The 17,676-nt window shown below is 35.0% G+C and overlaps 1 protein-coding gene across 2 annotated transcripts in view; it reads left to right on the top strand.

The window, feature by feature from the left end:
• Window positions 1-17,676, top strand: part of vmp1 (vacuole membrane protein 1) — a 124,268-nt gene that overhangs the window by 68,779 nt on the left and 37,813 nt on the right. For both annotated transcript variants that reach the window (XM_028806793.2, XM_051931317.1), the window contains exons 8-9: window positions 831-911; window positions 2,735-2,851. In XM_028806793.2, the coding sequence (XP_028662626.1) occupies window positions 831-911; window positions 2,735-2,851 (198 nt within the window). The remainder of the gene's footprint in view (window positions 1-830; window positions 912-2,734; window positions 2,852-17,676) is intronic.

The raw sequence follows: 17,676 nt of genomic DNA, 5'->3' as shown, positions 1-17,676 counted from the left end.
AGTGTAGCTGTTTGAAAAAAATAAACTAGTCTGAATTCATTAATTTTATTTAAACCACATGCTTTAGTTTAAACTAAAATAGTAATAAAATGTAAATGAGTAACTTAAAACAGTTTAGAGGTAAATGCAATTGATTGTGTTGTTAAAATGAAATCTCCCAGATGCAAAATATAACTTTGATTTATAGATAAAGAATTAAGTTTTTTTTTTTTTATTCATAAAAATCAATTGGCAATTTGTAAATGTTTTATTTAAAATTGTTCAGTTATGAACAATCTCATCATTTCTGAAAACATGAATATCTTTAAACTATGTGCCATTTAATTAAAAAAAGAACATTGGAAATACAATTTTAAAGTCATAAAGCACAAAGGTAATTTCCAAAAAAAGAAAATATTAAAGTCTTCAGATTTTTTAGATTTTGATAAGGGAACATGTTTTAATTAAAATAGACATTTTTAGATTCACTTTTAGCCTTATGATTATTTAATAAAAAAAATCATCCTGATACATTTTCATGCAGTTGATAATTATACTGTTTTGTAGATTCTGATAAAGGAAAATGTAAAAACAAAATAATGTTATTTGCAAATATTTGTTCTAACAAGAATAGCTTAATCCAGCCCTTTTCCTTTGAAATTTTGCTAAACATTTTAGTGTTTTGCTTCAGCAGATTTTTAAGGTACTTTGCTCTTGAATGTATTTTAATTTAATAGGTCTACCTTTCATGGTACTTTCGTTAGTAGGATATGCTTTATCTGATAAGGTATGAATCATGAAGAAGCATTTAAAAATTACTTTTACATGACTGATCTTTTGCTTCTTTTTAGGATTTTGCCACCCGCGCCAAGCTTGCTGTTCAAAATATGGTACAAAAAGTTGGATTTCTGGGGATTCTGGCTTGTGCTTCAGTAAGATTCTTTATATTTTTGCTTATTTGATCTATTTTTGATAGCAATTGGTTTTGTAATAGATTTAATGTTTTGTTAAAATATTCATTTTGTTGTGGAATTTGCTGTAATACATTTGTATCTGTCTTTATAATTACTTTAAAATTAGTTTTGATTTAAAAAGAATCAAGTTAAGAAATGAAAAATATTCCATTTTTTTCTGTCAAACTTTGCACATCTTTTTTTAACATGCAAATGCTTTGACTTTTAAAGTTGATTTGTTGTTAAAAAAAAAAAAAGATTATTGTAATTTATAAGATTTTTTATAAATGTTATATATTTTGAATAAACTAAGGAATTTTTGGTAATGCACCAGTAATCACAAATGTTCCCTTTTGTTTTCCCTGATATTTGTTATTTTGTCTTTATAATTATTTTTGAAAGCTTAAAGCAATACTGCTATTTACCTTGAATCAATATTGTTATTTGTTTGTGGTGCAACAAGTTAGGCAAAGTGTAAATACAATTATACTTCTCTCTGTTTTCTGCATAGTTTAGTTTAAAATCTGATTTGTTACAACCGTAAATCCACTTGTTTGCTTTTTAATGTTACTGGGACACGTTTCAGTTAAGTGTGCATTTTACTTAGTTTATTTGTATCAGTCTGTTTTGGTGAAACAGAAAAGAAATTCTGCCTAAATTCCTATCTATTATAGGTGTCAGGTAATAATGTGTTTTGTTACTAGTTTATATTTCCCAATTTATATACTCCAGATAATGTGAATGAGTTTGCATTACCATTGGTGCACTGGTTTGCAACCAAACATATTGCTACATATATGTCAAATATTTATAATAGTCTGATAAAATTGCTCATATTGGTAAAAATAGACTTGGCATGAATAATAAATCGAATGCCAAATTGAAAAATCCTGCCTTGGTGTTGATATTTTATTTCTAAACTGCATAATTGTGCACTTCACCTACTCATTAAAATAATGGTTTCATAGTAATCAGAGGTTTCACAAAGCAACCCGGACATGATTGTCTTTTTCTTAATGGTAAAAAAGTAAATTTAAACATGATCTTGATATATCTTTTTACCTGTTATGTTTTTTTTTATGCTGTAGATAAACAATTTTTAAGAAGAAAGTATTGTAATTATTTAAATATAATATATATATAATCTGTAAATAATTTAAGTAGTCAGTGAAAGACATCTTTATTATGAAAGAGCAGTTAAAATTAAAATAAATAAACAAAGGCAATAGATTTTTTTTTTTTTTACTTTTTTATTTTGCATTGTATATCAAAAACCTTATTTAAAAGCCTGTTCTGAATATTAGATGCTGGGCTATTAAATGTTAACTCAAAATACATATTTGTTTATTTATAAATTATAATATAGTACCATTCAAGGAGCATTTTCAATCTTTAGTGTTTCTTATTAAGTCTGTTGATTATATGAATGTATTAAAGTTGAATTAAACAACAATACATTATTCATTAATTTCAAAATTCTTGTGAGTATGTATGTATGTATGTATGTATGTGTGTATATATATATATATATATATATATATATATATATATATATATATATATATATATATATATATATATAAAATTGGATTTACTTTTTTATTAATTGATATTACTTTTAGTGCTTTTTAGTTTTTCCTATTATGAGGAAGCTAGAATTATGAAGTTTGTTTGTTTTATGAGCTGTATGCATTTGCAGGTTACTGCTTACTTTCTAAAGAGGTCAGGTAGAGAGTCCAGTCAAATCAATTTGTAAAATTTAAAATAATAGTCTCCTTAATTGGTGCTTATTTTTTTCACAGATTCCAAACCCCCTCTTTGATCTGGCTGGAATTACATGTGGACACTTTCTTGTTCCATTCTGGACCTTTTTTGGTGCAACATTGATTGGTAAAGCAATCATTAAAATGCACATCCAAGTAAGTAAGGCAGTAGGACTGAACATTCATACTATTTCTAAACCTAGTAATAAATATTATGAACCAATATGTAAATTCTTAAACTTCCTAGATCAAATTTTCTCCTTGGAATGGTTTTAAGTACAGTTTTCTTGTCTGAATAATCTCTAATATCTGCCATTTGAATATATTCCATAATCGCATTTTTTCCTCATATGAGATTAGATTTCTAGGTTTTTCACCTTACTTTAATATTTTCTTAGGGAGCAATTACTATATAAAATGGGTAGTGATTCCACGTAAATACCACTTAAATGATACACATGAAAAATGTGCCATATATGACCAAATATCACCGGAGTACACTCTTTCTGTATTATGTCTACATGTATCTAACAGAACAGGGAATTAAGGATTCTATGCTTTGGTACTAATCAATTCATTTTATGGAAGTTATAACAAGTGGAATATATAGTCTCCTGAACATGTAGTATGGTTATGTTGTTTCCTAGTTCTATTCTGCACTTGTTTTTAAATGGAGTACTTTCTTTACGACCTTTTTTAGTAGCCCATTCCATTCTGCAAGTCTTACCTGGGTTCTAATACCATGCTATTTAAAAGCATCAATCTAAATCAAAAGGTGGTCCACAGGCTTTTTGCTTGTCTGAAATTGTGTAGTTGATTAAAACACTCCTGCAGTTTATGAAGAAATTTTGCCAATATGAAGTACTTGTCAGGAACTAACAACGGCTAGGATACTTGTCCATTGCAAGGCGTACTCGGGCACACAACCACGCTTGCTTAATGCAGGGTCAGGTTAGATTTAGAAATACAGCCAACCTGTCGTTCACATTTAGAGATGTATGAAGAAATAATAGCACTTGGAGATAACCTACAATGATACCATGAAAATGAGCAGTCTTAATGTAGATATCGGTCTGGCTGGAATTCTTAATAAAGTATAAAAGTAGAGTTGGTCTTCTGGCATAGTATGCTCTTAATGTTGTGCTCATCGGGTCCGTCTAGTTGTGCAACATAAACTAAAAGGATGTACCTGAGCCTGTTAGTTTCCCAGTAAGTGAGCTAGACCCTTTGTAGTTAAAATAAACAGAACAGAGTGAAAACCACAATCAGAAGATTAGGAGAATATGAAAAAAAATCTATTAGAATGCTTCATTTCTATTTTTCAGTCATTTGGTCACACTGATATGCTTGATAATTCCAATAAAAGGTAATTCGTATGTAGCCCCTTCACTTATATTAGAAAGGGGAAGACACTAGTTAGTCAAATTCTTGTTTTAAGAAACACTAAAGTTTAGAATTTTTTTTTATCTCCGCACTAGGCAAAGTCTTATCCATTATTAGTGATCTTGTAACTGAAGTTTTTGAATGTTGCTTTTACAGTAGCATTTAGTTTCAGTAATATAGAATAATTAAACAAGTCAAAGATGACCATAATGAGTGTTAAAAGTAGTTTTTATAAGCTTTTTATGTAAATCTAACTTTTACCTTTTTTGGTTTATTTGTACAAAATAAAGCAACAGTGCTAAAAGTGAGTACATTAATATCTCATCAATTACCCACTTAGAAACAAACATTTTTGAATAATGTATGCTGCATATGTCAATATAGGATGTAGAACAATAGTATGTGTATTGACATTAGTAAATGGCAAGAGTTTAGATGGGAGAAAGTTTGTTTCACTGGAATTCTCTGAGGAAGCAACAAAAGCATATGATCAGAGAGGTGTGTATGATATTATTTAACTTCATTGTCAGAAAGCTTTTGTTAAGGTTGTCTAAAACTAAAAGAAGTGTGAATTCAAGTTGCAGTGTGTAGATTTGTTTAATATTGGTTTAAACACTGGGGACAAAAGGTTATGCTTTTTTCAGAATTAGGATACCTTAAAACTGGTATCCCTCAGAGAGCAGTTCTCGGGTTACTACTCCTTTTATATACATTATACAGCATAAATGGGTACATCCCCCTCAAACCCTAAAGATATATTCTGTGTATAAGTTCTGACCATTAAAATTCATGAAAAGATAACAAAGGTTAAATTTATTAAACATGTATTTCACAACAACATAGAAAAATATGTCACCTGTCTGACCCAGGCACATCTCAAAGTGCATAAAATCAAATAAGTGCACAGTATTAGCAATAACATTTGTTTCCCTTTTGAAATATCAGATCCTCCCCCAATTTAAAGGGATGGTTATGACCGGCAAGGGTTTTTTTTTTCCATAGAACTTAAATTATTTCATTCACACGGTTTTAATCACTCATATGGCAGATGAGAAATTTGAGTTCCACAACAAAGCCTTTCCTGTTGAAATTGTTTCTCTGCCCACCCCCCCAGAAAAAACTACCTGAGTAAATGTTTAAGAGCAAGGCACCACATATGGCGTGAAAGAGGATTGGTACATTTATATTAATGATTTGTCTTTAAATGGCTGTACAGAGTTCTTGGGTGTCAAGTAATGAATTATTAATTGTAATTATTACTGTTATTTTTTTTTTTTTTTTTACTAAATCTTATTCAAACCATTTTTCTTTGTTGATGAGCTCCTATTGAAGAATTTCTTGGTAACAGAACATATAGTGCACACGGCAAAACGACTGAAGTAACAACTAACAAAGTGCCATTTTCTGATACCATATCAACAAAGGTTACTGTCTACCGTGAATCACAGAGCAGCCTGACAAAACGACTGTAATACACCTTCAACCTTAAAACGCAGAATTTATCACATCGCTGTGTGTGACAAAATAGTGGGCAGGTGACTGCTTGCGCATGTTTACTGATTGACAGGCTGGCATTTTGCATGGAGTATCCTTTAAATCAAAAGAGGAATGGCATGCAAAAATGAGCGAATACAAGGACATTGGTAAAGATCGCACAGATATACTCATAACAGGAGACCTATATGATGGGCACATGAATTTCAAATGTTTTGCATGCCTATCTTTTGTTTTGATGACCAGTTGTATCATATTCAACCCTTTGTTCATTATTCCGGCACAAGCATGACCAGTCTATTGTTAAAATTCACTGCCATCCCCTCAGCAGCAATGTGTACTTAGAAATATTTTCCCGCACGTGTCTCCAGGTCTGATGTCATTTTCACCGCGACTACCTTGCATATCCCTGAACCATATAAAGGCTACTTTATATCCCACGCTGGGTGCAAGTGGGAGCCCATACCAACACACATGTTAATGGCACATCTGCTTAACAATTAAAAATAATGGCCTTTTGCATCTGTTACAAAATCGTTCGTTTAAGGTTTCAGTGATTTCATTTGAAACAGGCAAACTAAGTAGAAATGATAATTGCCAAAGCCTATTTTTGGTTGCACTTGAGACCATTTTAGTTGCAGTCTAGAGGCCTGGCGGGACCACAGGCGGGTCCACTTGGAGGTTGCTTCTGGGCTGCATGTGGCCTGCGGGCCACCATTTCAATAGGCCTGCCCTAAATAATGATGTATCGAAAAGTACTTTCTTGATGGATACCTACTGCCTTAGATGTACTTACTGTCTTCCAAAATTTCAACCTTTTAGCTACATGGGAAATAGTGTTTTTTGCTTTTGATGAGTGAGTGAGTGAATTTTGCCTTTTATTTATTATTGTATATAATCCTGTTACAGTGATTACTGAAGTAACGAAATTTTCAGAATAACATACTTTTTGTGTTCCCTGACAAATGTTCATATAACATCACGGTAAACAAATTTCATTTTCAGTATAACTTTTTCTTTTTTTTGTCCAAATATGACCACCGAAGATGATAATGTGATGCAAAAAATACAAAATGCCACGCCCACACCTTCCGCGCCGAGTCACGGGAACCTTGCAACAGTCTTTCTCAAAGTTAGCGACAGTCTTCTGCAAAATTTCCGATCTCAGGCAATCGCGGCGAGAGTGTAATCACAACATTATAACAGGTATTAACAAATTTAGAGTCGGTACCCCACCTAACATCAAAATGGATAGCTGTGCTGTGTGTGGATACTATGCTGTTTGAATTTCATAGCGTTTTGCATGTTTTCTTTGAGATGAACAAAAAAGTGAGAAACGTCTGTTCATGCTGAAAGAAATATATATACACAAACACATATCAGAATCAGAATATCTTTATTGTCATTGAAACAAATACAACGAAATTAGGTGCAGTCCCAGCAGTGTCAAAATATAAATAAATATAATTACAAAGGATAAGAAGATATACAGTGCATCCGGAAAGTATTCACAACGCATCACTTTTTCCACATTTTGTTATGTTACAGCCTTATTCCAAAATGTATTAAGTTCATTTTTTTCCTCAGAATTCTACACACAACACCCCATAATGACAACGTGAAAAATGTTTACTTGAGGTTTTTGCAAATTTATTAAAAATTAAAAAATTGAGAAAGCACATGTACATAAGTATTCACAGCCTTTGCCATGAAGCTCAAAATTGAGCTCAGGTGCATCCTGTTTCCCCTGATCATCCTTGAGATGTTTCTGCAACTTAATTGGAGTCCACCTGTGGTAAATTCAGTTGATTGGACATGATTTGGAAAGGCACACACCTGTCTATATAAGGTCCCACAGTTGACAGTTCATGTCAGAACACAAACCAAGCATGAAGTCAAAGGAATTGTCTGTAGACCTCCGAGACAGGATTGTCTCGAGGCACAAATCTGGGGAAGGTTACAGAAAAATTTCTGCTGCTTTGAAGGTCCCAATGAGCACAGTGGCCTCCATCATCCGTAAGTGGAAGAAGTTTGAAAACCACCAGGACTCTTCCTAGAGTTGGCCAGCCATCTAAACTGAGCGATCAGGGGAGAAGGGCCTTAGTCAGGGAAGTGACCAAGAACCCGATGGTCACTCTGTCAGAGCTCCAGAGGTCCTCTGTGGAGAGAGGAGAACCTTCCAGAAGGACAACCATCTCTGCAGCAATCCACCAGTCAGGCCTGTATGGTAGAGTGGCCAGACGGAAGCCACTCCTTAGTAAAAGGCACATGGCAGCCCGCCTGGAGTTTGCCAAAAGGCACTTGAAGGACTCTCAGACCATGAGAAAGAATATTCTCTGGTCTGATGAGACAAAGATTGAACTCTTTGGTGTGAATGCCAGGCATCACGTTTGGAGGAAACCAGGCACCGCTCATCACCAGGCCAATACCATCCCTACAGTGAAGCATGATGGTGGCAGCATCATGCTGTGTGGATGTTTTTCAGCGGCAGGGACTGGGGGACTAGTTAGGATAAAGGGAAAGACGACTGCAGCAATGTACAGAGACATCCTGGCTGAAAACCTTCTCCAGAGCGCTCTTGACCTCAGACTGGGGCGACGGTTCATCTTTCAGCAGGACAACGACCCTAAGTACACAGCCAACATATCAAAGGAGTGGCTTCAGGACAACTCTGTGAATGTCCTTGAGTGGCCCAGACTTGAATCCGATTGAACATCTCTGGAGAGATCTTAAAATGGCTGTGCACCGACGCTTCCCATCCAACCTGATGGACCTTGAGAGGTGCTGCAAAGAGGAATGGGCGAAACTGGCCAAGGATAGGCGTACCAAGCTTGTGGCATCATATTCAAAAAGACTTGAGACTGTAATTGCTGCCAAAGGTGTATCGACAAAGTATTGAGCAAAGTCTGTGAATACTTATGTACATGGGATTTCTCAGTTTTTTTTTAGTTTTAATAAATTTGCAAAAACCTCAAGTAAACTTTTTTCACGTTGTCATTATGGGGTGTTGTGTGTAGAATTCTGAGGACAAAAATGAGTTTAATCTATTTTGGATAAGCCTGTAACATAACAAATTGTGGAAAAAGTGATGCGCTGTGAATACTTTCTGGATGCGCTGTGAATACTTTCTGGATGCACTGTATATGCACACTATATGGACAAAAGTATTGGACACGCATCTTAATTATTGAATTCAGGTGTTTCAATCAGACCCATTGCCACAGGTATGTAAAATCAAGCACATAGCCATGCAGTCTCCATTTATAAACATTTGTGAAGGAAAATGGGTCATTCTGAAGAGCTCAGCAACTTCAAGCATGGTACTGTGATAGGATGCCACTCTTGCAATAACGCATTTTTGTGAGGTTTCATCCCTGCTGGATATTCCACAGTCAGCAGTTAGTGGTATTAGGGTTAGTGAATTTCCCATTGGGATTAATAAAGTATCTATCTATCTATCTATCTATCTATCTATCTATCTATCTATCTATCTATCTATCTATCTATCTATCTATCTATCTATCTATCTATCTATCTATCTATCTATTGTTGGAAAGTGGAAGATCACGTAAAATCAGAGCGGGGTCAACAACTGCTATGGTGCATGGTACATAAAAGTCACCAGAGCTCTGCTGATTCCAATGCTGAAGAGTTCCAAACTTCCACTGGCATTAACTGTGTGGCAGGAGCTTCATGGAATGGGTTTCCATGACTGAGTAGCTGCATATAAGCCTCACATAACCAAGTCCAATGCCAAGCATTGGATGGAGTAGTGTAAAGCACACTACCACTGGACTGTGGAGCAGTGGAAACCTGTTCTATGGAGTGACGAATCATACTTCTCTGGTTGGCAGTCAGATGGGTGAGTCTGGATTTGGTGGATGCCAGGAGAGTGTTACATGCCTGACTGCATTGTGCCAACTGTGAAGTTTGTTGGGGGAGAGATAATGGTTTGGGGCTGTTTTTCAGTGTTTGGGCTAGGCCCTTTGCTTCTAGTAAAGGGTAGTCTTAATGCTTCAGCATACCAAGGCATTTTGGACAACACCTGTGCTTCCAAATTTGTGGAAACAGTTTGGGGAAGGCGTTTTTTCTATTCTAGCATGACTGTGACACAGTGCACAAAGCAAGATATGTAAAGACATGGTTGGATGAGTTTGGTGTGGAAGAATTTGACTGGCCCGCACAGAGCCCTGACCTCAACCCCATCAGATACCTTTGAGAATGGAGATTGTGAGCCAGTCCTTCTTGTCCAACATCAGTGCCTGACCTCGTAAATACTCTACAAAATGAATGGGCACAAATTCCTACAGAAACACTCCGGAAACATGGAAAGCCTTCTAAGAATAGTTGGAAGATGTTATAGCTGCAAAGGTGGTGGTGGCAGTAAAAACACCATGGGACCACACAGCATTCATACCTCACAGGAAGGAGACTCATTCTGTCTCCTGGAGAACAATGTACTTTGGCATGAAAAGTGCAAATCGATCCCAGAAAAACAGCAAAGGACCTTTGTGAAGATGCTGGAGAAAACAGGAACACAAGTATCTATATCCACACTATATCAATATAACCTGAAAGGCAGTTCAGCAAGGATAAAACCACTGCTCCAAAGTTGCCATACTGCAGTTTGCAATAGCACATGGGGACAAAGATCTTACCTTCTGGAGAAATGTTCTCTGGTCTGATGAATCCAAGATCAAACTGTTTGGCCATAATGACCATTGTTAAGTTTGAGGGAAAAAGAGTGAGGCTTGCAAGCCAAAGAACATTATCCCAACTGTCAAGCATGGGCATTGGAGCATCATGTTCTTGGGGTGCTTTGCTGCTTGATGTGTGTCTCTTTCTTGAGGAAGAGATGGCACCAGAATGAAGGCAAGCCGTCCTAGCCCAGATGCAGCAAAACAGGCCCAAACCATGATACTACCACCACCATGTTTCACAGATGGGATAAGGTTCTTATGCTGGAATGCAGTGTTTTCCTTTCTCCAAACATAACGCTTTCCATTTAAACCAAAAAGTTCTATTTTGGTCTCATCCGTCCACAAAACATTCTTTCAATAACCTTCTGGTTTGTCCACGTGATCGTTAGCAAACTGCAGACTAGCAGTAATGTTTTTTTGGAGAGCAGTGGCTTTCTCCTTGCAACCCTGCCATGCACACCATTGTTGTTCAGTGTTCTCCTGATGGTGGACTCATGAACATGAACATTAGCCAATGTGAGAGAGGCCTTCAGTTGCTTAGATGTTACCCTGGGGTCCTTTGTGACCTCGCCGACTATTACACGCCTTGCTCTTGGAGTGATCTTTGTTGGTCGACCACTCCTGGGGAGGGTAACAATGGTCTTGAATTTCCTCCATTTGTACACAATCTGTCTGACTGGATTGGTGGAGTCCAAACTCTTTAGAGATGGTTTTGTAACCTTTTCCAGCCTGATGAGCATCAATAACTGTTTTTCTGAGGTCCTTTGTTCGTGCCATGATACACTTCCACAAACATGTGTTGTGAAGAGCAGACTTTGATAAATCCCTGTTCTTTAAATAACACAGGGTGCCCACTCACACCTGATTGTCAACCCATTGATTGAAAACGCCTGACTAATTTCACCTTCAAACTAACTGCTAATCCTAGAGGTTCACATACTTTTGCCACTCACAAATATGTAATATTCGATCATTTTCTTCAATAAATAAATGACCAAGTATAATATAGCGCTTTGAGTACTGAGAAAAGCGCTATATAAATGTAATGTTTTATTATTAGTAGTAGTAATATTTTTGTCTCATTTGTTTAACTGGTTTCTCTTTATCTACTTTTAGGACTTGAGTGAAAATCTGATGATGTTTTAGTTCATATTTATGCAGAAATATAGAAAATTCTTAAGGGTTCACAAACTTTCAAGCACAACTGTAATATTAACATAAATACATGCCGTAATTACAGCAGTGGTTCTCAAACTGTGGGGGGCGCGAAGTAACAAAAAAAGGGGCATGAATGTTTCCATATGTGGCATAATTTTGCTATTCGTAGGAAAATTTAAAATTTGTAGCGGTGTATCGGCAGCAAAAAATATAGGAATAAATTTTATCAGGGTTTCAAAAAAACGTTAGGGGGCGCGATTAAAACTGTTATGAAAACTCAGGTCGCAAATACTTAAAGGTTGAGAAACGCTGCCTTACAGAATTATTCAGTCATTTTAGACTAATTCTCTAATATTACCATTTGACAAACACTGTACTAAAATTTTGTTCTCTGTGAAATTGTTACTTAAAAGCACTGAAACACAAAACATTTTTTAATGCTACACTGAAAAAAATGTTAAATGTTGAAATGAAAAAATTAAATGTTTTTTTACATAGGTGTTCCAGCCATGTGCTGTGGGAAGTTTAGGCTTTTACAGGTGAAAAAAAATGCCTAACAGCAGTTGCCTTAAAATTGTCCTCCACCTTTGCATTATTGTAGTAAAGGCCACGTTTTCTAATTACACATTCCCCAGTTAAGAACTCTAAAGGACAGCTCAGGAAACTAAAGAATATTCCAAAGAAGAAATTAACAAGAAGTTACAAAACAGTATTAGAGTATTTGGATATCTCAGTGGGCAGTATTGCTTCTATTATAAGAAAATGGAATCTACAACTGGTGTTTGCCAGAAGGCATTTTGTGACTTGGCTGTGATGTGGGAAAAAGTTTTAGGGTCAAAGGTAAAGCTCTTTGGTCATAGTTTAAAGAGAAATGTGTAGCGCATATACAACATTGCCCATGCCTCAAAAAACACCATACCTTCAATAGGATGAAGTATGGTGGTGGTAGCATTGTCCCATGGAGACTAGTTAAAATAAGAATTAATTATTTGGGGTCCTGGGGGACCAAATATTGTGAACTTGTTTCAGTCTTCTGAAGACTGGGTGAAAGTTTATGTTTTAATAAGATGATGATCCCAAACACAAGGACAAAGTAACCTTGATGTGGCTCAAGAACTAAAGGTCAATGTCCCACAATAAGTCAGTTGATAATCTGTAGTACAGTTTGAAAATGTCAGTGCATTAAGTGTCATCAGACTAATGTGGACAATTTAGCATTAGGTTTAACAAATTTCTGTAGATGAATTGGCAAACGTTGCTTAGACTTTAAGCTGTTCTTGCTGCAAAACTTGGCTCTATAAAGTATTACAGTATGGGGATATAACTTTCAAAACAGCAATATTATTCTTTCCTTAAAAGATTTTCTAACATAATAAAGTAACTAAAATATTTTTTGCATTTCACTGCTTTGAAATCAAAAAAAATCACGTAACATAATTTCAGTTTAGGATTTCTTACTTGGTATAGTTACATAATTAGTCAAAATTCTACATACTTTTGTAAGGCCCCTATGTATGTACAGTGGGGACCGTCAAACAGCAGCCTGTGGCCCAGATACAGCCACAGATGTTTTGTCTGGCCCCAAGCCAACCTCCAACATGCTTTATTCAATTATTTTAAAATTATGTGAAATCTAGAAGCAGTGGGTTGATGTGATATTATGGGGTTTCTGTTATTTCTGAAACACTGATAGGCTTTAACATCATAAAGGAGGGATTAATGATCAAAGGTACACAAGTTCTCAATTTTTAAGAATGGTTTAAAAAAACCTGGTTACCTTAAAAATTTTTAAAATGGCAGTTTTTTTTTTTTTCTTGGCACAGAGGAGTTTTCATGCGTTTTTGTGAATTTGAACAAAAGTGGGGGTTTTTTTCTTACTGCAAAGTAGAGATTTTGCATTCTTTTTTTATGCTATTCTTGGCCTCTGGTGTCAGGTGAATGATTTTCTTGGAACATCGGAAACCAACAATACCAGATTTAGACATGCATCGTTTTAAAAGGGGCAGTTCCTGATTCATACTCACAAGGCAAAGGAAAAAAATAATCAAAATTAAATAATTCATTCAATATTTGCAACTTCAATTTCAGAGTTAGAATCTTAAAATACAGAACGATATAATGAAATAATCACACCATGTTTTTTCGTTCTGTTATAAAATCAGTGCATAGACGTGAGGTGACTGGGGGTGCTCCCCTACAAAAGCAATACACAAATAATTAGAAAGTGGCACTTAAATCAAAAGGTGCAGGTTCTTAGGCACCGTAGTGCCCTATCAACCTCCACACAAGTCTGTTCCTCACATCTGTATTCTGTTCCATCAAAATAGGTGATGGGCACAAATGCACTGTTGTGTCATGTGTGTTATGTGTCAATTCACAATGGCTAGAAATATATAGTCAACCTGACTGATGCCATCCATCACCATCTGAATTCAGAGCAACATATCCTTGAAGATTCCTTGCGTCATGTAGATATAAATTTGACAGGTTTGTATTGACTTAACTTGTGTGTGATGTTAATGAAAATGTTTATCTGTTAGATGTATTTTTTGTGTGGTTTCAGATTGTCAGTACATCCGGAAATGAAAATTAAGACTGTTCTGTGTAATAACAACATGATAGTCATTTTCTTCTTTGCCCAAAGAACATGATATTCCATAAACAATTTGAAAAGTTGACTTGTTGGACAGCAGTATACATTTCTATTGTGCTTATGTCAATTTCAGTTGAACTGGGGCACAGAGATGTTGTGGCATTAACTAGATGTTGTTGATACAGTATATGGTATCTGCTGTGCACAGTACAATCTTAATTTGTTTTTTTCGGGTGCAGCAATGAGAAGAGTTTATTGTATGCAGTTTTACAAAATATTCCCAAGCCTATGTGGCCATGTCCATTGCAGAAGCTTACTGGAAAGATTGAAGATCACAGGCATTGAATTGTTATACCCTTGATTTTTACATATTACGATTCCTTTAAATTCCTATTATCTTTTAATAATGTTATGCACTTGAAGGGATAAAAGCTCTAAATTACTAGAAATCATTAAGTTGAGGAACATTGAGTAATCCAGCATTTCAAAAACAATAATGCATTTCTTTCAGAAAGTGGTAAACCTTGACCCATCCCTGATTGTGAACAAGTGAACCTTTTGTAAATGTTCCTTTTATACCAAAGCATGATAGTGACACTTCTTCAGGGAGTTTCTTGACGATTACATAACATTCATAGTCTTCTATTGCCACTGTCACAACTTTTTTCAAATGTGTTGCTACCACTAAAATTATAATAATCATTTATTTACTCTCAAATACGAAACTCTCCTGTTTTACAAACTATCCCAACATATACTGTAGATGACCCAACTTTTTAATATATAGATGAATAGATAAAGAAAGATACAGTGTAGAGGTATTAGTGTATATACAAGTATATGTAAAATGTAAATGAAAAATTCATAGGCCACCCAAAAAAAATGTGAAACCTTAAGTATTCATTTCATCATGTAAACATTGGATATAAATACAAATAAGCATTGATAAAGTAAAAAGAAGCAATAATGTATTGGGTTTTTAAAGCAAGTCAGTATATTATGTGGCTACTTAGAATACAAAACTGAAGCAATCCACTTTGATATGCTGCTGTATTTTTTTTCCCCCAAGTAATTCAGTCATGAGTTTTTCCAAACTTCTTTTGGAGTTTACCATAACTTTTCTTTTGATTTGTCTCCAAGTACTTACACATAGCTTCAGTTATGTTGAGGTTGGGCTTTGAGGAGGCCAATCTAATAATCTTAGTGTAACATCTGCAGACCTTTGCTCCAAGTAGGTCTTAATTGTGTTTGCAGTAAGGTTGGGGTTTTTATCTGGCTGAAAGATTTTGTTCCAGTATATCAGTTTCCCAGAGGTAAAATATGATGAATCAAAATCTTGTCATATTTCTCAGTAGTCCTCATTGATTTTTCACCAGATATCCTACACCATTGCCTGAAATGTACCCACAGACCATGACTCGTCTTCTGTACACATTTAGACTGTATACATTGGGACATTTAAGATGTTCATCAAATGCAGAGATCTTTTTTGCTCTTCCACTGTGTTTTCTGTCTTCAGATTTCTTCAAATGTATTTATGACAAATTGAGCATGACATATTGAAAAGCTGGTTTGGTATATTGCTGGCTTGTTGGCTTTATCCTTATTGATGTTAAACTATGATTTCATGTCTGTTAAAGTGTGTTAGCTCAGCCATTATGAAATCTCTCCTTAAGGCACTCTGGTGTTTGTGATTTTAATATATAGATGAATAGATAATGAAAGATACAGTGTAGAGGTATTAGTGTATGTACACGTATATGTAAAATGTAAATGAAAAATTCATAGGCCACACAAAAAAATATTTTTAAACGTTAAGTATTCATTTGATCATGTAAACATTGGATATAAATACAAATAAGCATTGATAAAGTAAAAAGAAGCAGTAATGTCTTGGGTTTTTAAAGCAAGTCAGTATATTATGTGGCTACTTAGAACATAAAACTGAAGCAATCCACTTTAATATGCTGCTGTATTTTTGCCCCCAAGTACTTCAGTCATGAGTTTTTCCAAATTTCTTTCAGAGTTTACCATAGCTTTTCTTTGGATTTCTCGGTAGTCCTCACTGATTTTTCACCAGATATCCTACACCATTACTTGAAATGTACCCACAGACCATGACTCATTTTCTGTACACATTTAGACTGTATACATTGCTATATAAATGCTCTTCCACTGTGTTTTCTGTCTTCAGATTTCTTCAAATTTATTTATGACAAATTGAGCATGACATCTTGAAAAACTGGTTTGGTGTATTGCTGGCTTGTTGGCTTTGAGTACTGAGAAAAGCGCTATATAAATGTAATGAATTGTTATTATTGTTGTTATTGTTTAGCCTTATTGATGTTAAACTATGGTTCTATGTCTGTTGAAGTGTGTTAGCTCAGCCATTATAGAATCTCTCCTTAAGGCACTCTGGTGTTTGTGATTTAGCTGTGTTACAAGACATCAATAATGTTTTGGTAATTTGCAAGAAATTCCTGTTACCTTTTATTACATCAGTTTTTATTTGTATTTAATCTAATAATGTATACTATTTTCATGATCAAAAAAACTTATCAGATAACTAGCTTTATGATAATTTTTTCTTGGGTGATTTAGTTTATGTGTGTCAGTGTCTGTTCATGTATGCAACATAATGTGGAAAATGTGAATAATTTAATCAATAGTTTTTATTAATGTGAAACTTCCTAGAAAGTGCAGTAAACAGGGAAAAAAACATAAATAAGATCAATATTTGGTGCCAACATCTTTTTCCTTAAACAGCAGCAATGTCCATGAGTACACTTGTATGCAATTTCTGAAGGTTTTCCTGGAGTAGGTTATTCCAAGACTCTTGAAGAACTTGTTTCTGTCTCTGTAAGTAACCCCAGGCTGGCTTAATGATGTTCATATCAGGGTTTGTTGAGGGGCCACACCATTTCCATCGTAGGATTTCCTGTTCCTCTTTTTGCTACAAATGTTTTTTTTTGGCCATGTGTTTGGGGTCATTAACATGCTGCAGAATGAATATGGGCTCAATTAGAAACCTCCCTCATTGTATTATACTAAGCAGTATGGGGGCCATTATTTTTTATCAAATCACCAACTCTGGCTTTTGAAATGCCGTGCTGTACCTACAGGGAACCTCTAATATGCTTTGCGATTACCTGCAAACATTCATCCATATACCTTTTTTTTTTTTTTTTTTTTTCCCCCCCCATCCTTTTGCCTTCTGCAAATAGCCAAAATTTCAGATTTGGACTTATCAGTCCAGAGCACCTGTTGCCATTTTTATTCCCTCTGCACAGCTTTTTTTGTTCAGTAAATCATTTTGGTTCAACCTACACAATATGTTGGTGGTCAATAGTTTTATTTGCTTAATCAAGCGCTGGGCTATATGCATGCAAAGATCTCACATTTTTTAATTGGAAAGTGGTTGATTGCTTTGTTAGTTTATTTTTTTGAAGGCATTCACATATTTTACTGTATTGCTTCACATTTTTAAAATAAATGTTTAGGACTCCACATTTTTATTGGCCAACTAATCCAATTGACATAAAATAATCATGTAATACATTACATAAGAAGTGTCCAGATACTATATACCCCTGTTTAGTTTGCTAATTATTTCAACAGAAAAAATTAAGAAAAAGCACTCTTTGGTTTACTGT

The sequence above is a fragment of the Erpetoichthys calabaricus genome, chromosome 8 (genome assembly GCF_900747795.2).
Source record: "Erpetoichthys calabaricus chromosome 8, fErpCal1.3, whole genome shotgun sequence".
Lineage (NCBI taxonomy): Eukaryota > Metazoa > Chordata > Cladistia > Polypteriformes > Polypteridae > Erpetoichthys > Erpetoichthys calabaricus.
The sequence above is the reverse complement of the archived record's forward strand: the minus strand, read 5'-3'. Positions and strand labels throughout refer to the sequence as shown.